General features: G+C 44.7%; 1 protein-coding gene across 1 annotated transcript in view; it reads left to right on the top strand.

The window, feature by feature from the left end:
- LOC147732932 (von Willebrand factor D and EGF domain-containing protein-like) overlaps window positions 1–25,329 on the top strand; it is a 1,979,930-nt gene that overhangs the window by 798,041 nt on the left and 1,156,560 nt on the right. Inside the window, exon 11 of the mRNA XM_086955141.1 lies at window positions 5,280–5,491. Within this exon, the coding sequence (XP_086811267.1) occupies window positions 5,280–5,491 (212 nt within the window). The remainder of the gene's footprint in view (window positions 1–5,279; window positions 5,492–25,329) is intronic.

The raw sequence follows: 25,329 nt of genomic DNA, 5'->3' as shown, positions 1-25,329 counted from the left end.
GCTCCCCTTTGCCTCACCCTCCAGTGACTCACACAAGTACCCCACACCACTCTCCTGAGACTGGCAAGACAGTATCTGACTGTCTCTGTCACACAACCCACACTCTTCTGGCTGGTCTTCACACACACACACCAAGTTTCTACCATGGGGGAACCCCTCTCCCTGTACCGCTCATCTAGGGTCAGTAGAGTGTCCCTCCCACCACTAGGAATATGGTCCCCTGTGCCAGTCCCCCAATCTACTTCAGGGACACTGCACTCCACTGGAACTACATCATAAACCTGAACCCCCTGGTGTATATCGACCCCCTCCCTCATGTCAGGCGCCACATCTCTGGGTGTTTGTACCTTTCTCTCAGCACTGGAAACTATAACCTTGCTGCCACCACCTGAGCTGGACTCCACCTCCAACTCAGCAAAGCTTACCTCTTGAGCTACCCATGTTTCTTCTTCAGCTGAGGCCCTCATAGCCTCACGCATCTTGAGCTCCAACTCAAGCTTCCTCATTCTTAATTCATGGGCCAAGGTCAATTTCAATTCCTCTAGGGCACGGGCATGTTTGCTCTCCTCCGCCGCCCTTTCTTTTTCCATTTGCTTCATCTTCATTTCAAGCCTCAGCATTTCTAATTTATGATCTCTAGCCCTTTGGTTTTCCTCCAACTCCTCTGGGAAAAAACTTTCAGCTGAATGGTTGCTGCCAGCCCTTGAGGCTGCTCCGGACACAGGCAGATCCTGTGGCCCGAAACCATCCCTTTGTGCATCCTCATCCACTTCTGCATCATCTGTCTCGCCAGCATCTTTGGTCTCCCATCAGGCCCTTACGGCCTCCTGTAGCTCCTCCTTCCTGGAGCTGCGCTTCATGGGACATCCAAAGCTCCTGCAGAACTGCCTGAGTTGACCTACTTTGTAATCAATTAACATTTCAATATCAAACTCCAGTTCTGCAACATCACTTGCTGGTTTACTATTCTGAGACATGATGCTTGGATTCTTTCAGGGTACGATCAAAAAATAGAACCAAAAATAAAAAACTAGTAGTATGCGGTGGCGTAGTGGTCTGCACTCACTAGTGATGTACACCAATCACTGTGGGTCAAGTACAAATACAAGTTCAAATCCCACCGCTGCCACAAATGTTAGAACTGGGGGTCTCTAGTTGGCAGAGATAGGTACCTACTGTCCAAATAGGGATCCTTGCTTCTAGTCAGGGCAAGGAGATAACCCTCTTAGATAACCCCTGCTCGCCCTCTAGGTAGCTTGGCCTGAGCAGTCTAGGCTAACCAGAGGCAATGCGTAAAGTATTTGTACCAACACTCACAGTAACACAGTGAAAACACCACAAACTGATTCCACAACAGTTTAGGAAAATAAAGATATTTATTCTAAACTACACAAGACCAAAACGTCAAAAATCCAACATACACAGTTCAAGGATATGGTTTCAAAAGAGTTCTTCAGGTTGTAATCAAAGTTCTTTAAGTTGCGATCAAATAATCCACAGACGCGTGAAAAGTTGACAGTTGTGTCACGTTTACTCACAGTACCTTTTAGATGCAACAAAGTTCCACAAGCAGGAAGCTGGTGCGGTGGAAACAAGCGATGCGTTACTCCTGAGACCCTGGGGAGGCGATGCGACAGCCCGCTGCAGCAGCGGGCGTGTTGCGACGAATCCGGTCTGTATGGGGAGGAAGGCCACTTGCGTGGATTCCGGTGCGTAGGTTCCGTAGGAAGTCTGTTCTCGCAAAGGCACGATGCGATGATCTCGTAGGGGCTGCGACAATCTCCGGGGCGACGATGCGCGGTCCAGCGGTGATCCTCTCTCTCGCAGCTCCTCGATGCGATGGTTCTGCGACGATGTTCGCAGCGACGTGATGCGGTCCGCAAGCAAGCGGTGCGGCGATCTCTCCCAGCGACGACAGGCTCTGCGACGACACTCGCAGCGATGTTCGATTCTCCCGCACCGGTCTGGTGCGTCCCGCAAACGAAGGATGCGACGGCTCTGGCAGCAGAGTCAGGAGCTGCGACGATCTCTACCTTCGTAGCGGCGGGAAACTTCTCGCACTGTCGGGGATGCGCTCCGCAAGCGAGCGATGCGACACTTTTCAGCTTCAAAAGTCTCTCAAGCTTAGTTTCAAGCTTCCCAGCTCAGGTTCAACTTCCAGAGGCCCCACAACTGGATCAAGCACTCTAGGAAGGACAGAACTCTCTCAGCAGAGTTCAGGGAGACTGGGGGTGAAGTCCTTTTGTTCCCGGGACTTCAAAAACAGGGAGCCAGCTCTTCTCAAGCCCTTGGAGATTCCTTCAAGACAGGGGACACAGCTCACAGCAAAGTCCTTCCCCTCTCCTTGGCAGCAAAGCAACAGCAGGTCAGTCCAGCAGAGCAACAGCAGGACAGTCTTCCTTCTTCAGAGTCAGCTTTCGCCTTGGCAGAGGTTCTTTCTTGATTCCAGGATGATCTAATTTTCTGTTGTCAGGGGTCCTGTACTTATACCCCTAAAGTCTTTGTTCTCTCTGTGCATGTGGGCCCTGAGCCCGGTCTGAACCAGTTCTGGGTGGATCCTGAGCACTTTGTTTTGCTGGCTGCATCTTTCCTTTCAGAGTGAGGGGCAGGGTCCTCAGCCACCCAGCAGGAGGTGGAGCCAGCATTGTGGCAGGCAGGCACAGCCCTATTCAGCCCAGGTGCTAACTCCTCCCACCACTCAGGTTGCAATTGCATTCATTCAGCCTAGTGCTGACTCATCCAGCCTCTGGGGGAATTCCCCAGCCCCTGTCACTCACAAACCAGACAGTCAATACACAAACAGGCCCAGGCACACAGAAGGGTCAGACAAGAGAACAGCAACTTTCTAAAAGTGCTGTTCTCAAACACAGGATTTAAAAACCACCTTTCCTAAAAGATGTATTATTAAATTCTGAGTTCAGGGATACTAGACACTTATGTCCTATCTTGTTCCTATGGGAAGAAATGCTGTTAACCACTGTAGCCAGCATCCCCCATGTTAACCTATGGAGCAAGATAGCCTTACAATAGTGAAAAACGGAAATGGCTGTAATTCACTACCAGAGCATGTCACCTGCACTAGTACATGCTCTACCTTTCACATACACTGCACCCTGCCCAGGGGGGTACCTTGGGCCTTCCATAGGGGTGACTGATGTGCATGAAAAGGGAAGGGTTACGCCTGGTCAGTGGGGACACTGACCAGGAGGACATGGCAGTTCTAAACTGCCCATAGGCGCTGCAGTGGCAGGCCTGAGACACCATTTTTAGAGCTACTCCTGTGGGTGGCACAATCAGTGCTGCAGGCCCACTAGTAGCATTTGTCATCACCAGCCCTGGCACACCCAGTGCACTTTACTAGGGACTTCATGGTGATACAAATATGCCAATCATGTATATCCAATCATGATAACAATTTAAACAGAGAGCATATGCACTTTAGCACTAATCAGCAGTGGTAAAAGTGCGCAGAGTCCTATTGCCAACAGCCACGGGTCAGGAAAAATGAGGGAGGAAGAAGCAAAAAATTTGGGGATGACCCTGCAAGAAGGGCCAGTTCCAACACTCTGTAATTGTGTGATATCCTACCAAGGGCTTGATCATGATCAGACATGTGGGGCACTGCAGTGGCATTCTCCCAACCGCCCAATTATGATTCGGCTAGTTGGACCGCCACAGCCGGCAGGGAACTGCTGTTCCTTTCTGGTGTTGCAGTGGTCAGGAGGCCACAATATTCTGGCTGGGAGTTTCCTCTCTGCCAGAAGCGTCATGCAGGTCCCTCCTCCATAAACACCTGTGCCGCCTTGCAAGTGGATGCACACGTGGGGCACAGCTTGTGCCCCACTGTGTACATGCACACCAGTTCCTCCACTGCAACTGACTTTACAGTCCATGCCGTGCAGGATCTGTTTTTGGCGTTCCAATTGCAGTGCCCATTTTCACCGGTGACATAGGCACATAAAAAAAACCCACCATACAGGAGGAAACTCATAATCTAGGGGGTAGTCTGACCACAGCTTTGGTAGTGCGCTGGCAGGGCAGACCTTGCGCCGCACCGTCAAAGTAGTAATCATGCACTAAGTGACATCGAAGTCACAAACAGAGCAGCTTCAGAAGTCCTGGGAAACCCGTTTTAACATGACTATATGTAGAAACTGAGTTAATTTCAGCAGATATCCCATAGACTGGCAGACTTCCTTAAAATGCCGGTTATTAGTGTGGCGCACCTTGCGTTAGCTATTCGAATTTCGTCATTGCACGTTATTACTATGCATACTTATTAATTTCTAATATCAAAGATTTTAAATTGATTTGTACTCTGTTGGACATATTCAGCTTTGAGTTAAAGCTGAAACTGAACGTTTTTTTTTCAATATAGTGTCTGTATTTTTGCTTGCTGCGACCCACTTTTAAATAAGAGTCGGACTAAAGCTTATTTGAAAAGTATAAACATAGACATGCACCCAGCAGGGAATGCTGGCAGCTGGCCAGCAGGTCAAAATGCTACCTGTGAGGGCTACAGCTGCCGCTACAATCCTGCACAGATAGCAGTCATTGGTTGCCAGTTCCCTGCACACGATTCGGTCTTACGCAAGGGGATAATTACCTTCTGTCACCACCACAGCAGTCCCGCATCAGCTGTCTTTCGTCATAGGCAATCTTTTCTGTTGTGTTGTAGCCAGACCCTCGCTTTTCTTCGCTAACACAAATGTCAGCTTTAACATCCATTGAAAAGCAAGTATTTTCAATGGTGGTTAGAGCTGCTTTCATTCCCCTTTGGCGAAGTAGAGCGGGTGGGATGGTGTCACGGTGCGTCAGAGGGAACAGCACTGGCTTAAATGAAAGAAAGCCTGCGCTGGGCTGCAGCAGTAGACAGAAGCTATTTGTCACACTGAAGACTAGTAAACTGAAATCACCACTTGCTACTGATAGACTTGTTGTTCTTACATACAGGACAGTAACGGTTGTTAATAGCCTTATCTTTACTATAACCCCTTACCCGTGCCTGAGGGCTCATTACAGCCATTATTGCCTGCTAGTGCGGGTGATAACACCGAATTAAAATAATTGCTTAAGCATCTGAAATGTCAACAGTACGCTTTCACTAAAAGTGTGGACGTACAGGGATAAAAGGTGCTTTTACGGAATGTTACAAGTGCCTAAGAGAATTCAGTACAAACATCCATTGTACACTTTTAATCGTATAAAAATCTATTTAGTTCAGCATTTGCATGGTAATAAAATTAGTGTTTTTTTATTTCTACTATCTACTTTTGCAGATCATGTTCCCTTCCGGGGCATTTGTCAGAGCTGATGTTAGCGACTGGGGAATGAGCCTGACTGTGAGGGCGCCGAGCATTGATTTCAATGGAACCAGAGGTTTATGTGGCATATTTGATAACAAAGGTCATAACGACTTCCATAGGGCTGATGGTAGTCCTTTACTGTTACACGCAATGAAAAATCTTGAAGACTTCATTGAAGAGTGGAGGTAGGAAGCTTCACACTTTAATGTTAGATGTCCAATAAAATATATGTAAATGTGTCTGAAGTTCTCATTTTCTGAATAAAAATGTTTAAATGGCTTAATAATTGCAATCGCTTTTTGAATAAAATATTCACCCCTACACAGGGCATGGAATGGGCCTTATTTAATCGCGGCTTGGATAAAGCTGAGCGCTCTTTAACCTGTAATTATTTTTTACATTTAAAAATACCAAAGTAATGACTGTTATAAAGATGATATTGCAGCATGAGTTTGAGATATCGCTCGCTTTCATGACGCTACTGTAAGTAAAGGGGCCACATGCAATAAATACCGGTCCTATATGCTCATTGTTTTTCGGTGAAAGGAATTGTTGAGAAATAATTGCCAATTTACTGGCATATCATCAAGCGGCAGCGATGATTATCACTGGCTGCCCTCAGCGTGAAAATGTTTATCGATGGCTATCGCTGATAATTATTGCCATGCTAGCACTGTATTAACAATGCAATGCGCAATGGCAATAATTACCGCAGCGATAGCGATGTTTTCCATGGAATATCGCTGTTTTTTCAGCGATGTTCCATTGAAAACTGCGATAACCTTGCTGATACGACCCTGTGGTCACATCGCTTAGTATTTTTGCAGATGTTAGTTTGTGGAGAAAACCGCGGTGTACGTCAAAAACGAACATCTGCAAAAATACGTGGGCCTCCTTGTACATATCGCGATTATTTACAGGCAGTACTGCCCAGTGACGCCCACTTTTCATCTCATTAGATGCAGAGCGGGGCCTCGGGAAAACGGGTGCTAACATGCGCTAATGCATGTTAGCATCCCCTTGTAGGGTGAAATATTATCTCCGCTTTTTTGGCTGTTATTGCCAAAAAAGCGGAGATAAAACCCTTGTTAATATGCCCCTTAGTTCCTATTCTAACATAATATTCCATAATCTGTGATATGTTACTTCTGTACAATTGTGAAAATATAACTAAGAAAAACTAGTGTTGAATCTGAATTGAAAGGTAGGTATATAGATTGTTGCCTGTTCCTAAAGCAGAGCATAGAACTGTCACATTAGAAACCCTTCTAAATATAGCCTATTTTAAATTTAACAAGGGATGAATTGTGTGTGCCAAGTGCTCCAAACAGACTTGGGTCTTGGTACAGTAAGTTTTAAAGGAATTTGTATAGCCTCAAATGGTGCTTAAATGTGTGTGCGTTCTTTTGATTTTTATCTGAAACCTTTCATGGAGTCCAAAATTAAAGGTAGAATGAAATTAAACTTACCAGAGCCCAGTCGGATTTTGCCAGATTCCAGTTGCTTTTTATTGCACCAAATAAATAACGCTACTGTGAGTACATTATATATCAGGTGCTATAACTAACTTTCTATTTCGAGATCCTGGGTTATAGTACAGTGGAGTTTGCTGCTTACCACACAGAAATCTGCACTGTAACATACACCTATACCCTGCTAATTCCAGCAGGGTTTATCTGTCAAAATATCATAAAGGGGAAAATATTTGAAACATTTAATGCTCTGGTAATTAAACGATGTGGAAAATACCACCCAACTCGTAATTTCAACCCCCACGCAAACAGGGCTTTACAAACGGGTCAGAAACACCAACCCATTCATAACCAGGGAATAGGCACATAAAACTTGAAACTTTTCTAAAATTCTAAAGAAGTATTGAATTTTAGCACCAGATGTCTTCTTTTGCTTTTATTTTCATCCTTTCACTCTATAAAACAATAACTCAGTGCTTTCATATCTTAATAATATATAAATCAATAAGCATACACATCTTAAATAGGGAGTTTACACCGAAGATTATTTGTTTGTAAACTAGTCAGTGGTCTTTTACCTTGTGTTGTGTGACATTCCATTTTTCACTATGTTCACTCATGTCACGTTATGCACCTTGTCACTCATATGAGCACCTGAAACTTTATGATAATTGTTGTAAAAGAAAATAAAAGATTCTATATGTACCTACATCTTTAGCTCCCCAGCGTGAATTAATCATACGCTACACTCCTCTAAGGACCTTATTAGGCCATCCCTGAACCATTGTTTTTCTAAAAATACACTACCACCCCAGGTTCGCTTTATGGGGTACCCTTGTTCGTAAGATATAAGTATGTAGTGCAGTTCACCAGGTCCCACATCTGAAACAGATCCGTCATCTGAAAGAGAGTCCAGATACATGAATGGTAAAGAACATACAACTGCACACAACATCATCGCCTGTCCGCCCTTGCGCACCCAGGAATATGCACCCCAGCCCATCCTGCCACCCAGTGGTGCATGCCCATCCCTGCGCACTTTATTAGGCCATCCCTGAACCACTGCAGTACATACCGGCACATGGTTGGAGACAAACCAGTGGCAGCAGGTGAGCAGTGTTGCCGGGGTGTGCAGTGTCGGCACTCTCTCTCCCTGTCCAACTCTTCTGTTATCTGTATCTCACTCTCCCTTTCTGTCCATCTATCACTCTCTCCCCTTCTCTGTCCGTCTATCTCTCTCTTCCCCTCTCTATCCATATATCTCTCTCCCCCTTTCTGTCTGTCTTTCTATCGCTCTCTCTCTTCCTCGTGTATTCATTTCTGTTCTGTGTTTATTTGAATACATTTTCACTTGTTAATTCGAAGGTGATTGTGTGATGTTCATTTTTGTGACAACACATACATGTCACCAGATGTGATTGTATGACATCAGGCAGATTAATTGGTACATGAATCTGTGTAGTTGATGTGGCATGTCTTTGGCCAGGGGGGTGCCCGGGGAGTGGGGGTCCTGAGTTGTTGCCCTGTTGTGGCTCCCAGCTGCATGATCAGTGGCTCCATGGCATCTGTTGCCCTTCAGGTGTGGCTCTGGGGTGGGCTCCCTTTTGTGGTGCAGGCTGTGGTCCAACTTTACACCAGGTCAGAGCAGGTGTTAATTTCCTGCTGCTAATGCACCTTATTGCAAGTTTTGTGGTCGTATCACCGATCTGTCTGGTCGTTGAGAATGTTGCGGAGTGGTGTTGTCGCGGCTTTTGGCACAGGAACGCCTACTCTGCATCTCATTTGCAATAGTTGCCGGGGTCATCTGTGGCGATGTTTTTTAGCGGCTGCTTTTGCAGGTAAACTGGTCCTATGGGCTGTTAGCACCAGCTGGTGAATGGGGTAATACATTTATCGCGACTTTGGCTGCAATAAAGTGCCGTTAACTCAGCGATAACTCCTTGAGAATATGCCCCGGCGGGTATAAATCCAAGTATTGCAAAGCTACTAAAGAGACAAATTTAAGTACAGTCTAGCTCAGGAACGAGAATTGATGGTCGCAGGCACTGTTTTTCAAATTAAACCCTACTTGTAAAAGATTTGCAAGTACACAGTTTCATTAAAGTTATGAATGCCCCCTCCTTAGTATCTGAACCTCCTTTTACAGATTAACACATATTTGATAATATCAAGAGGAAGCTTACCATACTACTTGTCTGCCTGATTTCATGCATATTTTCAAGAGGTGAAGAAGCTGCATGCAAATTAAAAAAAGGCTTCTCAATTGTCAAGACATGAAAAAGTCTACACAGTTTGAAAATTGTCAACCTTCTGAACCTTCTGAACCTAGTGGCTGTTGAGAATGACCTCGTATCTTAGGCACAATCTTTACTTGAAGAAAGAGTGGATGCAGTGCATGGTTAAAGTCATGCTATGCACACAGTACCTCCTGGTTAAAAGGAAATGCATGGGATTGGCCAGGTGGAGCATGGAGTATCATGCAGGCTAAAGGAGCTCCTCTCCACCGCATCCCTACAGCACTCGAGTACACCCCATAGTGGAAAGCAGGGACCCTAATGCACCATTTATATAAGAAGAACCACCAGGACAGTGCAGGCAACGCTGCTCTGTCTCCCAGCAAAGCACCAGCACATGCCTCTGGAGATGCACCACAGTATGAGCCAATCCACCACCTTGATTCCTTGGATGCTGTGACTGCTCGGCTAAGTCAGCGTCACAGTCGACAGCGACAACCTTCCGGAATAGTTTGGCCCAGACAACGACTTCAAGTGTCTACTGGGTCCGGGTGGGGCCCATTTGAAGGTTAGTGACTTACGATCATGTGGCGAGGGTCCCTCGCAATATGGACGACGGTGACCCTGGGCCTCTGGTGGCCCTCTATTGGAAGGGAATGTCTGTGGGTCCCCCATCCCAGTTGCCTGATTGAGGGGCCCCCCTGCTAGAAATGACTGGATCACAAACCAGCTCTGACAACATACGGTGGGGGTTGTGGCCGAGATGAGGTTCAGACCCCACTCCCAGTCGTAACGGTTGAACTTAAATAGTATCCCCTGGACTATCCCCACTTTCAGATCCTGCCCCATCCACATTCCTTGCCATCCACTGCATGTCCTGAGCCCTGGAGGGGGGTGAACATGCTTCTACATTGCTGACTTGCCACCTTGCCCCTGTGGGCCCTCACTAACAGCCTATGTCAGTGGCAGGGAGTAGTGGGGGTAAACATCCTTTATCACAAATGCGTAACATGTCATTACCCTGCATTTTTACTCCGTAAAATCTTTTACAATGCAGGGCTTTACACTGCAAACCATAACAATGCATTCCCCAAAGTAATGCCCCAGTGGAGTTAGAATAGTAAATGGCGTTATAATGGGGAATGCGTTGTAATGGATTATGTTGTAAAGCCCTGTGTTGTAAACAATTTTGCAGAGTAAAACATGGAGGATAATGGCATGCGTTGTAAATGGGTGCGGGGTAAAGTGTCATATTCATAGTGGGGGACGGGCCTTCACTTTTGGGATCTGACAAGGCACTTGGGCCTTTGGGAACCAGATCCCCCTGCTTACCTCTGGCCACCTTTGACCAGATGTCACTGCCTCCGGTGCCACCCCAGAGGGGACCACACACGCACCATGGGTGCCTCACTCCAGAAGTGCATACCAGAGAACCCTAGAGGCCACAGTCATGTTCCCTCATGATGCGTGAAACAGGTTTCGTAGTCTATCCTTTCTCACAGTTAGCATCTTGAATAGAAGCAACTCACTTGCCCAACCACGTTACCTCCATGGTGAAGTGCAAATGTGCCAACAACAGCATGGTCACAGAAATGTGGACATGCCATGCAGCAGGTGATGGAACGCATAAACCACCAGACTCACCAGCGGAGGGCAAAGCAAAGCAGCCACTCCCCTCTCTGTAATTCTCTCTGAAATAGTAATCGTTAAGGCTAAATTTTAATTCTGCATCCAGGAGACGCAGAGAGAGGTTAATGATGTGGGAGATTGGGATGAACATTTAGGCCATACCTTGGATGCTACACTGAAGATCAGGAGACACTCTGGAGGAGGCTGTATGCCATGGAGGAGCAAAACATCAACTTTCAGCTGAAATAGGAAGAACTCGCAAATAAAAGTGACCCAAAAAACACGCAAATCAGAGGCATTCTGCGGTGGCTCAAGGTAATTATATTTTGGGCTGTGTTAGAGATCTACTCCAGACTCTCAGAGGGGGCAACAGAGGTGACATAGCATTACCCTCACTCCCCAGGCTGGACCATGCCCATAGGGTTTCCCTGGCTGCCTCCACATAGGTACCACCTCCGAACACCCCATTCCATGTACACTTCTTCCAGGAGAAGGAGGGCATCATGGCTGCAGTGCGAGGCAAGGTGGATCTGATCTTCTGTGGTGCAATGATTCACATATTTCAAGACACATTGCAGAGAAGGAGATCATTTTGCCAAGTCACAGCAGCCCTGGTGGAGTGCAATTTCAGATATCAATGGGGCCATCCCTTTAGCCTTATCTTTTGAAGGGACATCCAGTGGAGAATACGTTGCTCACTGTAAGAGGCCCCTCTCTGCTGGGGCTCCTCCTGGACCAGATGAAGAGGTCCCAAAATGCAAAAAAAACAGCCAAATGACCCATAGTTGTGCACCTCCACCAGCAAATACTAGCCCACTACAAAAATCATGAAATAGCAGACGACATTCAGGCAGATATCATATAGCAGCTTCTCCAGATGAAACAGTACTCACCCTCTTAGGGCAAATCCACTCCAGGAACTGTCTCCTTAAAGTAGACCTAAACACCCATACTACTCTGGTTCCACCACTTAGGGCACCTGACAGGGCAACTGAGAGGGCCGCTGCTACGCTCTTAGGGTGTGAACTTGAAAACTCTTCACCTCCCCTCTTGTTCACACCACAAACGGCTGCCTCGCTCCTCTGGATCCCGTCCATCATAATGACTTTTCCTTCAGTGGGTGTAGGACGTCCACTCACATTATGGAGAAGGATGCTCCTCAGATTGGCCCGGTGAGCTATACAGTTATTGAAGTGTTTCCTTCTCTCCCTTTTTGTTTCTTTTCTCTTGTTTCTCTCCTAACCAGGGATGGGAACCATGGGGAGGATGGACACACACTGCTAAGTGATTCTAGGCCTCTCTCAGACATGGACCTCTGCTTCCTTGAGCCTTAACACACCCTAACTCAGGGTAGACATTCCATCCACCACTGCATCCAAACTACTTCATTAAATGTGAGAAGCCTCAACTCTCTTAATAAATGATGCCAAGTACCTGACACAGTATGACCTCCAACATCATCCTCCTGCAGGAGTACCATTTACTGCAAGCAGACCAGTGCTGAATGCATCACAAGTCCTTCCTCTTCAGTATTGGGCATCCTTCATGACTAAAATGTGAGTGGTGGTGGTGATGTGTAAGCCACACATAGGGAGCACGGATGTCTTGTCTGGGGGTAGATTTTTCAAAATTATCCTTTGCCAGACTTGCACCCACCCCCTCACCATACTCAATATCTATTCTCCAGGTTTTCACAGGACACATTCCTATGTACTACATTGCAAAAACACCTTTGAGGTGCCTCAGGGGTATTTTTATTGATGGGGCAATTCACTCTGGCCTTGGACTCTGACAGGGATAGGAACATGAACACCTTCCAGGGTGCTGGGGCAAAGTCGGCCCTCCTAAAGAAGGAGATCATTGAATTGGGTCTTCTTGATGCATGGCCGGATTCCAGCAACTACTAACTCTACTCCCATGTACATTCCTCCTACTTGTGCTCAGATTATATCCTGATTACATACTCTTTCCTCCCCACACTAGACTCTGTCAATATATCGGATATCTCGATACTGGACCACACTCACATCAAGCTTACATGGCTGTGAGACCATTGCACTCTCAGGCTCCTCAAACCCTACATTCTCAGGGAACTGGTAAATGAGCTGATATATGTCTAGCCATAACGGATTACTTTGATCATAACTCAACCCCGGAAATCTATGACTATACTTTGGGACAATTTTAGGTTTACCTTTCAAGACACAATCATAGGAATTGAGAGGGGAAGGGACAGGGAACCAAGATTAATTGAGGACTCCTTAACACGGGAGATAAAAGACTTGGTGACCCAAGACAAGCAACAACCCTCCAAACTCCTTAAACACAAACTGGTGGTGGTAAAATGTCAGCTGAAACTCCACAGGGCGAACATTGCCCCTGCAAGCAGTGGGCCAAAAAATCTATGAACAGAGAGATAAAATAGGTCCCCTCCTTGCTTGCAAACTTCGAGTACAGCATGCTAGGTCACACTATACTCAGAGGAATTAAATGGAGTCGGGGCAATGGCGCTGAAGGAAAAAGATAAGCGAAATGCCTTTCAAACATTTTATCAGGAGTTTTACTTGCAGGACATAGTACAACCGGAGTCCATATGACGCTTCCTAGAATAATGTGAGTAGCTACCCATCCCCGCCCATCATGTGGACCTTCTTGATGCCTCATTGATGCAGTGAGCTTTGGCAATTGATTAAGGCAATGCCCGGATGGTGTCTCTCTCTCTCTCTCTCTCTCTCTCTCTCTCTCTCTCTTGCTCTCTCTCTACAGAACCTTTCTGAGTCCTCTACAGGACCATCCATGTGCCCTCTTAAAATCTTTCCCAGGTAGTACAGGCATAACTTCCACCATAAATTACATAAATTACCCTGATCCCTCGGCCTGATAAGGGCCAGACTGAATGTGAATCCTACAGGCTTACAGCACTTCTAAGTGTTGATGGCAACATTTACACAAACATCCTGGAGCTTCACCTGGCCCCTTTTCTCAGCTGCTTGATAGAGCCGGACCTGATGGGGTTCGTCTGTGAAGGCTGGGGTGCTGACAACATTCATCAACTTGCCCACCTGGTAAGAAAGGCACAAAAAAGGAACAACTGTGCTCCAATACGTAGATGCAGAGAAAGTCTTTTCAAACTTTGACTCACCTTAGAGAAAAGGCACCCAAAAGAAGATCCCAGCTCTGCTCCTATCCCTAGTTGCAGAAAAAGCCTTTTTCACCATTGAATCATCTGAAAAAAGGGCACACAAAAGAAGATCCCAGCTCTGCTTTTATTCCTAGATGCAGAGAAGGCCTTTGGCCATGTCAACTGGCTCTTCCCCACGGAAGGACTCCGAAAACTGAACCTGGAACAGATCGATCTACCTCCAATGGCTAGGCTGCATAGTTGTTGTTAAAATGAACATCCTTTGCAGGACTTTGTATTTGTTCCAAACGCTCCCTTTGCTCATTCCCGCATGAGGCATAACTCTCCTACAAAACCACCTCTGGGACTTTCTCTAGGCAGGTACAGAATCATGCATCTCCAACCAGGTCTTGATGCACCTTAGAAACAGGTGTGGGACTAGGATTCCCAATCTCCGGCAATATCAGTGGAAGGCCCATCTTCAATATCTTGAGGAGTGTGGGGTTCATATGGACATGTAAGTAGAATGTCTTTCACTAAGGAATCTAGCCCGGCTCCTGTGTGCACCATCCAAGTGCTTATGCAGTTACACCAACCAAGATGGCCCCAGACATCTGGAACTAGATAGCAGTTAAAAAGGCCTCATCACCTTCTATACTCTAACACTCCCATTCCCAGGAGCCTGGATTTGACAACAGCACTCCCGCTTCCCAATTTAGGAGAGGGTCGACCGCAGAATATTTAACAATCTTTTCCAGGGCGTGCACATTAAACCAATCCAGGTACCTAAAAGTCACAACTTCTTTATTACTAGCTCAGACACTGGGCCATCTACCCTATTAACTGCAGGACTGCCACAAGAAAACTCACGCCCTTTGAAAAGTTGGTGAGGGTGTTCATAGGGACGAAGGGACTGATCTCGAGAACATACCAGGCCCTAAAGGACTACAAAGCCTGAAAGGTACATGCCTATCAAACAAGCTGGGCAAGAGACTTAGAGAGAGACATATCCCAAAAGAATGAGACATACAGTGTGCTGACATTCCTGAATTGTTGCACTGTGCCCCCCAAAGAGAATCTGCATACAAAGCAATGTTTCAATGGTATCTCACCCCTGTTAGTCTACAATGCATGTTTCCTGCGGCCTCAGATGCAGAGATGACAGGGGCGCCTTCCGCTGTCGGGACTTCACCCTCTTCCAGACATTCTGGAAGGAGATACTGGGACATTTCAAACCAACCTTAAGTTACACCATTCCGGCTTACCCCTACATAATTCTGTTGGCGCTGAGATCAGCCATGCTGGAGGGGATGATGGGCTAGGATTGGACCCTCATACACCACATAATGGGCAGTTAAACAATTGATCACTCTATGTTGGAATAAAACAGAGCCTTCACCAGGTGTGCTGTGGTTTCAGAGGATGTGACATGTACTATCAGGGAACACATTACACACAGCCTCCCAACCACAGAGAAGACTTTCACTAAACTCTGTCAAGCCCTCATACATTACATGTTGCACCTTAAATTCCACTACAATATTCCTTAACAGCCCAGGACCCTTCAACTCTATGAATATAACTACGGCTTCATCTCATCTGTGACCCTCTGAGGCCACTGCCACTCCTCCCACGCCACCACAACTTTTAATGTCACTCTCTTCCATTGTGTTCCAATAGGCCCCATCCTCCCATCTCTCAGTTGTTTGTGGGGCCCTACCTATCTTCCCCTCTTTCTTGATTTGTGATAACCCCCTCAGGTGATTGGATTTTGGGGGTCTCTCTCGGGGGGGAGGTGGACCATCTCTGGGACCTACTGCAGCAGATGGGATGCATTATGTAGTGATAAGCAGGCCCTCTGTTGTATTCCTTTATTCTTTCCCTGTGCAAACTCAATACAAATATGTCTTGGAAAAAAATCAAATGTCCTACATTTCATGCTTAGAAGGTGACTGGACTGTGTTGTTCGTATGGCAAAAGCCAGCTAAGTCATGCAGTTACATCTAGTGTCTATGATCTACCTCTTTATCTAAAAGTTCATTTATAGAACGAAGAATTTGCCACTAGGATGTATTGTGCTATCAGAAAAAGAATGGAAGGGATTTATTGAGTCAATTGAGATTAGCATAATAGATGTTTTGATCATATAGTGAGTTTTTAATATGACTGTTGAACTCCAGATGGCTAAGAACAGAACAAGGTTAGATATTAAGAAAGCTCGACATCTTGACAAAGATGTGTTCACAAAATCATGTCACGAGTACCTGAATTTGAGCTGGGCAATGAGAATATTAGAGAAAAACCACTGCATACAAGGGACATATAGTTGAAACCAATTTTCCAAAAAATAGGGTAGGGATTCCTTCATTATGTAATTTAGTGTAAAATGCGCAAATACTTAATTCTAATTCTCGTTCACACCGAAAACAATTGTAAATGTCACATGTTCATAGCCACAGGTTCAACTTTCTTGATGCTATAAACTTTGCCTTGTATTTTGTGACTTAATGTCAAAGGTAGGTGTTGATCTAACACAGTAGAGTCACTTGTGATATAATGGTTAAGGACGTAGACTCTCACTCTGAATAAAAAAAGATATATTTGTGGGTTCTCAATGGTGTGTGTCTCCTGTAAGCACTGGTCAATTACAAAGGGTTCTACTATTGAACAAACATGGTACAAGATGATTTTTAATTTTTTTGAAAATAGTTTCTCTTCACTTTGACTGAAAATACTTCTTTATAAGTAAATCGAACCCAAAAGGTTTATACAAATGTATCTCTCTCTCTCTTCCCTCTTCCTTTTAAGAATAACCGTTTCGTTCTTGGTGTCTCAGTGTCATGTGTCTCCTCTAAGGTCAGCTGAATTAGGAATAGTTTCAATGTTGAATGAATACAGTGGTAGGAGATATGGGACCACATGTACGTCCAAATCATTTTGCAACATCCTCTTTGTGACATTTTGTGATTCACAATTAGCAAGTTTCAAAATGCGATGAACTGATGTGTCCGAAACAAACTGTGCAATTCCCAATGGGGTAGCAATTTACCTACCTCATCAATATTCAAGTGGAACGTTGCAATTTGTGACCCATTGGGAATCACTAAATCACAGGGATGATGGCCTGCTGGGGACAGCAGACCATCATGTCTGTGTTTGCTTTCAAATAGAGAACATTTAAAAAAAATGCAACCTGTTATCCTTACGGGAAAACTGAACGTGTTTGAAAAAATCATTTTTTAAGAGTAGGCAGTGGTCCATGGGACCTCTGCCTGCTCTTGAATTTTTCCCCCGCTGCCAATAACAAAGTTGATTGGGTCCTTCCTGTTTGCAACTTGCTTACCACCTACTTGAAGTAGGCGGTAAACTGTGATTGTTTTGAGACCTCATTCCGGTCCCAAACCAATCGTACATACCATGTGACTGTCTATTAGGAAAGTACCCTCTTCCTAATATTGACTTGCGAACCCTATTTTGTGAGTTGGTAATAGTATCAACTTGCAAAATAGGGTTAGTATTTGCAAAAATACTTTTGGCGGTCACAAGCAGCCTGAGTCTTTACTTGCGACTGCTAAAAATGGTTGTGCATGTGGCCCTTTTTGTCTCTGATTCTAGAATATTACTTCACTTTGACTGGAAATACTTCTTTTGAAGTTCATCATGAATTAAAGCTTTAGAAAGTATTATTTTGCTCTTTTGCTTCTCTTCATCCTTTTCTCTAAATGACATAGTTGTCAGTAAACACTCAGCTATGTTACTCTTTCCCTATGGCACAATTTTGGATTGCATGTCAAAGTTATGTTTTGATCTGTCATAGTGAAGTGCAACTTTTAGCTTAATGATTAAGGTCTTAGAATTTCAATCTGAAAATATAAGGTTTATTTCCTGGAGTCCCAATGTTCATGTGTTTTTGTCAATTACAAAAAAAATTAAACTTTGAAAGAATATAGTGAAAGATGATTTCCTTCTTATTAAATTTAAAAAAACTAAATGTGTTTTCCCTTTTCTTAAAAATTTAAAAACTACCTCTTTCTAACACTAGCACACCCTAAAGTTTTATAACAACTCCCCTCTTTCTCTTCTGTGCATTTCTTCATATGCACCTACCTAAGGCACATCATTGCCTCAAATATTTGGATCAAATGTCAAAGTTATAGTTCAAACTAAATTAGTACACTTAGGTGAGTATACATTGACATCTATATCATTTACGGAATAGGATAGAGCGAAGAAAGAGGGAGAGATAGAGAAATACGTTTTTATAAAGATTTGGGCATGATATACTTTAAAAGAGGTATTTTCAAATCAATAAGAAATCATCAGCATTATATCTCTTTGTAATTGACGAGACTCATGAAAAGGCTGGCAGTGTGGAAACTCCTAATATGCTTGGCAGTGCTGCAATGGTGGTCGGACCACCAAACTCAAAATTGCCTGTTCTGGAAATTCACAATGATTCAGGGATTCATTGCTATGTAAAAATAAATACGGAGGATAGTAACCTATGTGAGTCATTATAAGATTTCTGGTCTAGTTGTTCAAAAGTAATCAAACTGGAAGAAGGACTCAGTAAGAGTTAAGGGCGTCACTGCTGTTTATAAAAAAGGCCCAATGGAAGGCAATAGGAGGAACGGTGCTAGGATTGAATGGAAATGTGTCTCCTTTCTTTGAATAAATAACATAATAAAAAAGATTGGAGTATGGATATATGTGGTACTGGTCTAAAGCCAATGGAGGTAGAGGTTGCTTTAAAGTACATATATATAAAAATCAAAGATTAAAGGGGCGCTATCGTTAGGAAATTGATTTAAAGGTCCATTGAAATTCACTGAAAAAAAACAAAGGTTATAGGGACTGTTAGACCTGGGGGTCTCTAATTGGCAATGGTATACACCTTTGAGAAACAGGGACCCTTGCTTCTAAGTCAGGGAAAGTGGGTTTCACTATTGGATAACCTCTGCTCACCCCCTTGGTAGATTGGCATGAGCAGACAGGCTTATCTCAGAGGCAGTGTGTAAAGCATGTGTGAACACACACAGAAAAACAGTGAAAACACTACAGATGGACACAACACAGGTTTTTATAAAAAATAAGTATTCTTTATATAGACTTAACACATGAACACAAACAACAAAAATCCACAATACTGTACTTAAAATAGACTTAAAGATGGTAGAAGTCACTTAGTTCAAGTTGATGATAAGTGCGACACACTTCTCAAAAAAGTACCTGGATTGGGTAATGCAAAACAAACAAAAGTCTTGCAGAGTTGGAGATGCGTTGGTTCCTTGCTTCGGGGGAGATGATGCGTCGTGCCTCAATGCTTGGGCAGAGCAGGGAATGCGTCTTGGTCCTTTCCGGAGAGGAGGTGATGCGAAGATTCTCGTACTGCATCCCGGTTACAATGCGGCAAGATGGCGCCTCAATGCGATGCGTCAATCTGGTGCAATGCGATAAGATGACACCCTTGATGCGACAACCTGAAGATGATGCATGCACGCCCAGCGGCTGTGCATCATACTCTGTAATTTTAGAACCGCGACAGGCCCTGCGACACTCTTCTCTGGTGATGCGACGGCGACCTCTATGGCGGCGTCACCGTCCCCAGGATGCGATGGCAACAGCTGCGACTGCGACACAGTTCTTCTCATTGAGTCACGCTTCCAGCTCACAGCGACAAGCAGGCTTCTGCAGATGGAATTCTCAGCAAGGAAATAAAGAGGGGAGCTTGTGGTGAAGTCTTTCGTCCCTGAGACTTCAGCAGGATGCAAACACAAGGTCAAACCCTTGGAGTAATACTCTGCAATATGATGAAAGTTCTTTGGAAGTTCCTTCTCCTCTCCTTAGCACTGAAGACACCACTGTAGGCCAACCCAGCAACACAGCCCACTGCTACAGCTTCTTTGGTTCTTCTCCTTGGCAGAGGTTTGTCTTATTGTTCCAGAAGTGATCTAAAGTCTTGGGGTCTGGGTCCCCATATTTATATCAGCAAATCCTTTGTCCTCTGAAGGCAGAAGGTCCTGTACCCAGTCCAAACCAGTTCTGTGCAGTCCTAGAGCACTTTGTTTGCATGACCCCTGCTTTCCTTTGGCAGGGTGGGCAAGGGTCATCAGATAACCACAGGAGGTGGATCCAGCATTGTGGAAAGCAGGTACAGCCTTATTCAGACCCAGGTGCTACTCCTCACGCCCATCTGAATGAAGATATGTCTATTCTGCCTTGAGCTGACTCACCCTTTCTCCTGGAATCCCTCAGCCCCTGTCACTCACAAAACCAGACACACAATACACAAGCTAACAGAGGCAGGCTGGATGGTTAGCAAGAAAATACCTACTTTCTAAAAGTCATATTTTCAAACACAGAATGTTAAAACCAACTTCACAAAAAGATGTATTTTTGTATTCTGAGTTAAGGCATACTCAATTTGAATTTCTACCATGTTCCCTGGGTCAGTTAGGATTATAAGATGTTATAATAAAACTGCCCATTCTGGCCTATGGGTAACAGTTAGCCTTGCAATTGTAAAAACGGAAAATGGATTTATTTCACTATTAGGACATGCCACACACATCAAGGTATGTCCTACCTTATACTTACAATGCACCCTGCACTTGGGCCTACCTTAGGGGTGTCAGATATGAAGAAAAGGGAAGGTTTAGGGACTGGCAAGTGGGTGCACTTGCCAAGTCAACATGACAGTACTAGACTGCACACAGGCTCTGCAATGGCAGGCCTGTGACACACTTTACAAGCTGCTTGTGTAGGTGGCACAACCAGTGCTGCAAGCCCACCAGCAGCATTTGATTTACAAGCCCTGGGCACACATAGTGCACTGTACTAGGGTCTGACAAGTAAATCAAATAACCCAATCTTGGAGTCACTAATAAATACAACGATTTAAGATAGGGAGCCCTTGCACTGTGGCACTGAATAGCAGTGGCACAGTGCCCAAAGCATCTATGATCAGTGATGTAATTTGAGATGTCATCAGTGATGTCACTGACCATGTCATGAGTGATGTAATATGTGACATCACCAGCAGTGCATTGCGGGCGTGCAAGTTATAGTTAGCTCAACTAACTATAACAGGCAAAGTTCTCTGGTTTTATATGAGTCTAAAGTTTTATAAATGTTAATTTCATATTTTAATGTTCCTAAAACCTATATTTTTTCAAATAGTTTGCAACTCTTTTATGCTTCGCTGTGCATTGCGTAAGCGACAAGTACACTCTGCCAGCCCCTGTGTTACGTCACAGACCTATGGTGTCATGCCAGGGACGCCATTTCATCGGTTTTCTTTTGTCTCAAAGTATACCAAAATACCTCTAAACAGTATATGAGAGCAAGAGATAATCTAAAATATTTCAAACATTTATTTATTTCTAACTGTAATAAACTTATATTGAGATAAATATATTTTGTCAAAATCGCGTTGGTGCGGCCTCCTTGCGCTGTCGGTGCGCGATTGCCATGTGACCTTAAAAAAAGCATTTGATTGCCTCATTACATTTCCAATTATAACAGTTGGACAACCCCACCCATTTTACTCATTCTCTCTACAGCGTTTGATGAGAGACACCTCTTCTGCTTAGAGAGATTTTTTGAAAAGTGTTTTTGATGTGTACACATACCTTATACTACACACAACATGCAACGATCATCTTGATCAATATTCATGGTCATTACATTAGACTTCCTCGTGTAATTGCCATGCATCTCAAACGTTCCATCAAAAAACCAATATGTGTTGCACGATGCCCGTGGTGTGTGTGTGTGTGTGCACAATATTGTTCTCCCTTTCGGCATGGGTATTTGTTGCTCTAAGACGTATGAGGAGCCATGGGCAGAGTGCACATCCTAGATCAAATGTGACAAACAGTAAACAGCAATGTGTAGATTTCTTCTGCTGTACGCTTTGTTGACAGGCTTTACCAATATACTAGTGTGTTATATGTGAGACTTTCAGATTCACATTTGCCATGTATTCCTTGACTGTAATGAGTGTTATCACTGTGGATGACGTAGCCCCTCTGCTGATACTCCCTCCATCCGACCACATGCACATGTGTACGCTTCGCGATAGCAACACTTTGAATAATACAGCACACTATTGACATGCGTGTCTGTGCATATCCACAACCTTGACAACAACATGTAATGTTCACCATTCAATCTTTTCAAACACCATCTTATTAACGATAGTTTCCGCCCTCCCGACACATGCTACACTAATGTAAATTGCACACTCTGCGAGGTCAAAACTACAAAAGAAACACACATAAGTACACTTCCTGGCCAGACAGGAATGGAACAACGCCCAGGTCTCCGGAACAATTATTTACAACCCTACACTGGCCTGGAGTACGCAAGCCCAGTCCACTTTGCGTACGTAAAATAGGATAACCATGATGAAGCACATCCCTCTTCTTCCACACTGCCTCAGGTGATATGTCCGCATCTACCTCGCATATCACAATGCACAAGAAAAAAAAGGGATCCATGAGGTGTACACCATCCTGGCAAACAACACAGGCTCTAAATTGTGAGCCCTACTGCCCGTTGTCTACGAAAGGGATCCATGAGGTGTACACCATCCTACAATCATCACTCCAGCTGAATTGTGAGAAGTACTGCCTGTAGTGTTTGCTCACACAACAATGGCAGCAGGTAAGCAGAGCGGTCTGGGTGCACAGGGCCTCCAATTGAGTGTGGTGGGGTGCATAACCCTGGCTGCGCAAGTACAAACAAACAATGTTGCCGTGCGTAATGATGTGATCTCTGACCTGATTCCGCCTCATCTCTGTATGATTTTAAAGACCTGCTGGACCGTACTCTAGGCCTGAGCCAGCGGCCAGCGCTGCCCTACAGACACCTGTTGAACGCGGTGCTGAGGGAGGGGTGGGTGCATGAGCCTGAGTGCGCATGTGCGAATAAGCTATGTTGCTGTGCGTAATGATGTGGTCTCTGACCTCATTCAGTCACATCTCTGTATCATTTTAAGGACCTGCTGTACCATACTGTAGGCCTGAGCCAGCGGGCAGCGCTGCCCTACTAGCACCTGTTGAGTGCGATGCTTCGGGAGGGGTGGGATGGATCACCCTGAGTAAACACGTGCGAAAAAGCGATGTTGCCGTGCGTAATGATGTGATCTCTGACCTCATTCAGTAACATCTGTTTCATTTTAACGACCTGCTGTACCATAGTGTATACTTGAGCCAGCTGGCAGCGCTGCTCCACAGAGACGTGGCGTCGGCTTTTAGGGAACTGTAGTGAGCGTGTTACTAAGTGTACATGCACACAGCCGTCTGCCACTGCATTACACATGCACATTATGCTTCTAGCATGCGCTCTGTTCCTTTCTATATGAACCTTCGTATAAAGCATTATTATTTAACCTTTTGAATTCTCAAGCACTCCAACTCCTCTTTGAACCATAATTACCACTAACAGTTGGTAGATCATACTTCAAAAACGAAGGATGCACTCAACTTTTGTTTTCTATCAAGCTTGAAATAAACCTTCATTTAACTCCAGACGTTTCCACCATTAAATTATTTCTCCCTTTTCAGACATTCAATTGATTGGCACAAGAAGGGTGGAGTTGGAGCTGACCCCGCAATGATGCCCTGGGCATTCTGACACCTTCCATTGTGGTATCAAGACAACGTTCCCAACCGGAGACCTGGTCTCCTACCGTACAAACGTACCCTGGACTCGGACCTTGCACCAACACGTCGTGGGACACACCGGTGGTGGCAGGTGAGCAGTGAAACCTCGGTGTGCAAGACCTACAACTGAGCACAGTGCGGGGGAAGGTGCTTGGGTGCATGCAAGTGATTTTCCCATAGCTAGTAATGTACAACTATATTATCATAGAATGGCAATAACATTATTGCCGATTTAGCGGCAGGAAACATCCCCATAGAACCTGGGCTTATTTGGGAATTCACAAGGGCATATTATCAACCCCTTATTGCCGCTTTAGTGACAATTTCCTGCGGCTAAAGTGAAATGTTATCGCCATTCATTGATAATATGGCCCCTAATCTCTGACTTCATTTTTTTCATTTTAAGGACTTGCTCAACCACACTCTTTCTTGCGGACCCAAGCGTTGTATACAAACAGTCGACAGGAGGGTAAAGACTAAGGGCTGGGTGCAGTAGGCTGACGCTCTGTCTCCTCCTCCCTCTCTTCTTTTGACTCTCCCTCCCTTCTCCCTTCCACCCACTCCCCCTCCCTCCCATTCTCACTATCGTCCTTTCATTCGGACTACCTTTCTTTACCTCTTCCACATAGCACACATACTTATGTTTCATTTTTTTATTGCAGGTTTCCTACGCTGCTTCCACTGGAGTCCAGCCCCTGTTTTTTATATTATACTGTTTGTTCTATTACACTTAGATTTCTATTTATTTGTGTTTTAATAAAGGTTACTTTTTTTTTCAAATAAATAACTGAGTGTATAGGTCTACATTTTCTGACAGCATTTGACTATTATTTATTGTGAAAATCATCTATTTATAGGGGATTTTAAGGGCAAACCTTTCTAATATTACAGTGCACCTACCAAACATAATCTATCTGACTATTAGACAAATGCCTGGGTAATTTTACAACTGCAAGAGTTCTATGAATGTATCACTTTATCACTTTATAACATCATAAGTACTGCCATGTGTGATTACAGAACAAATAAGGAACTGACTAGGACCACCGAGGCTTCAGGAACTGCCGAGGCCCACCCTGCATATTTAAATAAAGCCCCGGAGTATGGTGATCCCCGGACTTCAGTTTGCCCTCGAACCCCCTGAACAATTCGTAAACAATACCCGGGAAGGTGGCGGTCCCCTAGGCTGCAATACGTCTCTGTGCCCTTCCGCACTTAATTTACATGTGACATTAAGACCCCCAGTTCAACAGAGACCCCACAATATAATAATTGGATTGGCCACGGAACAGTACCCACCAGGGGCCTCATTTAAAGGAACGGGTGAGACCCCACTTTTTTATTTGTTTGTTTCTTTTTTTCTCTCCCTTACTTCCATTTGTATCCCCGCTATTAAAGGGCTACGAGATTTTCCTCCTCTAGCTTCAAGTAGTCAAACAAAGATTTGCTATCACATGGTGGAAGCCATGCACCAGCCCTCCAATAGCAAACACAAATGCCCTGCAAATGCACACCTCGGGACATTGTATGAGCTGCGCCTGACAGGTCGCTCTTCCTAGGACCATGATGCGTTTGTTAGTATAGATGCATACTAACACTACTTACACACGTGTAGTACAGCGACCAGAATGTAGTGAAGAAGCAGAGGAAGTGCAAAAAATCTAAAATTCTAAATCCTACCTGAAGCCGGATGGCATAGTTCAATCAGCCGATGACCCTGGCATTAGTAGAAACAGCTACACGAAGAAAACGGGACTTCAGCACAACGCAAGCAATTTTGAAATATTGGTGAGTGGTGCTTTCTTTTTACCTTCTCCCACTTGTCGCCAAATTTATGTAGTGAAGAGGCAGACAACAGTAGATCCAATAAGTAGATTTATTACAGAAAAACAAGACACC

This window comes from Lissotriton vulgaris, chromosome 2_1 (genome assembly GCF_964263255.1).
Source record: "Lissotriton vulgaris chromosome 2_1, aLisVul1.2, whole genome shotgun sequence".
NCBI classification, from domain to species: domain Eukaryota; kingdom Metazoa; phylum Chordata; class Amphibia; order Caudata; family Salamandridae; genus Lissotriton; species Lissotriton vulgaris.
Note: the sequence above shows the minus strand (reverse complement) of the source record. Positions and strands in the feature narration are given on the sequence as shown.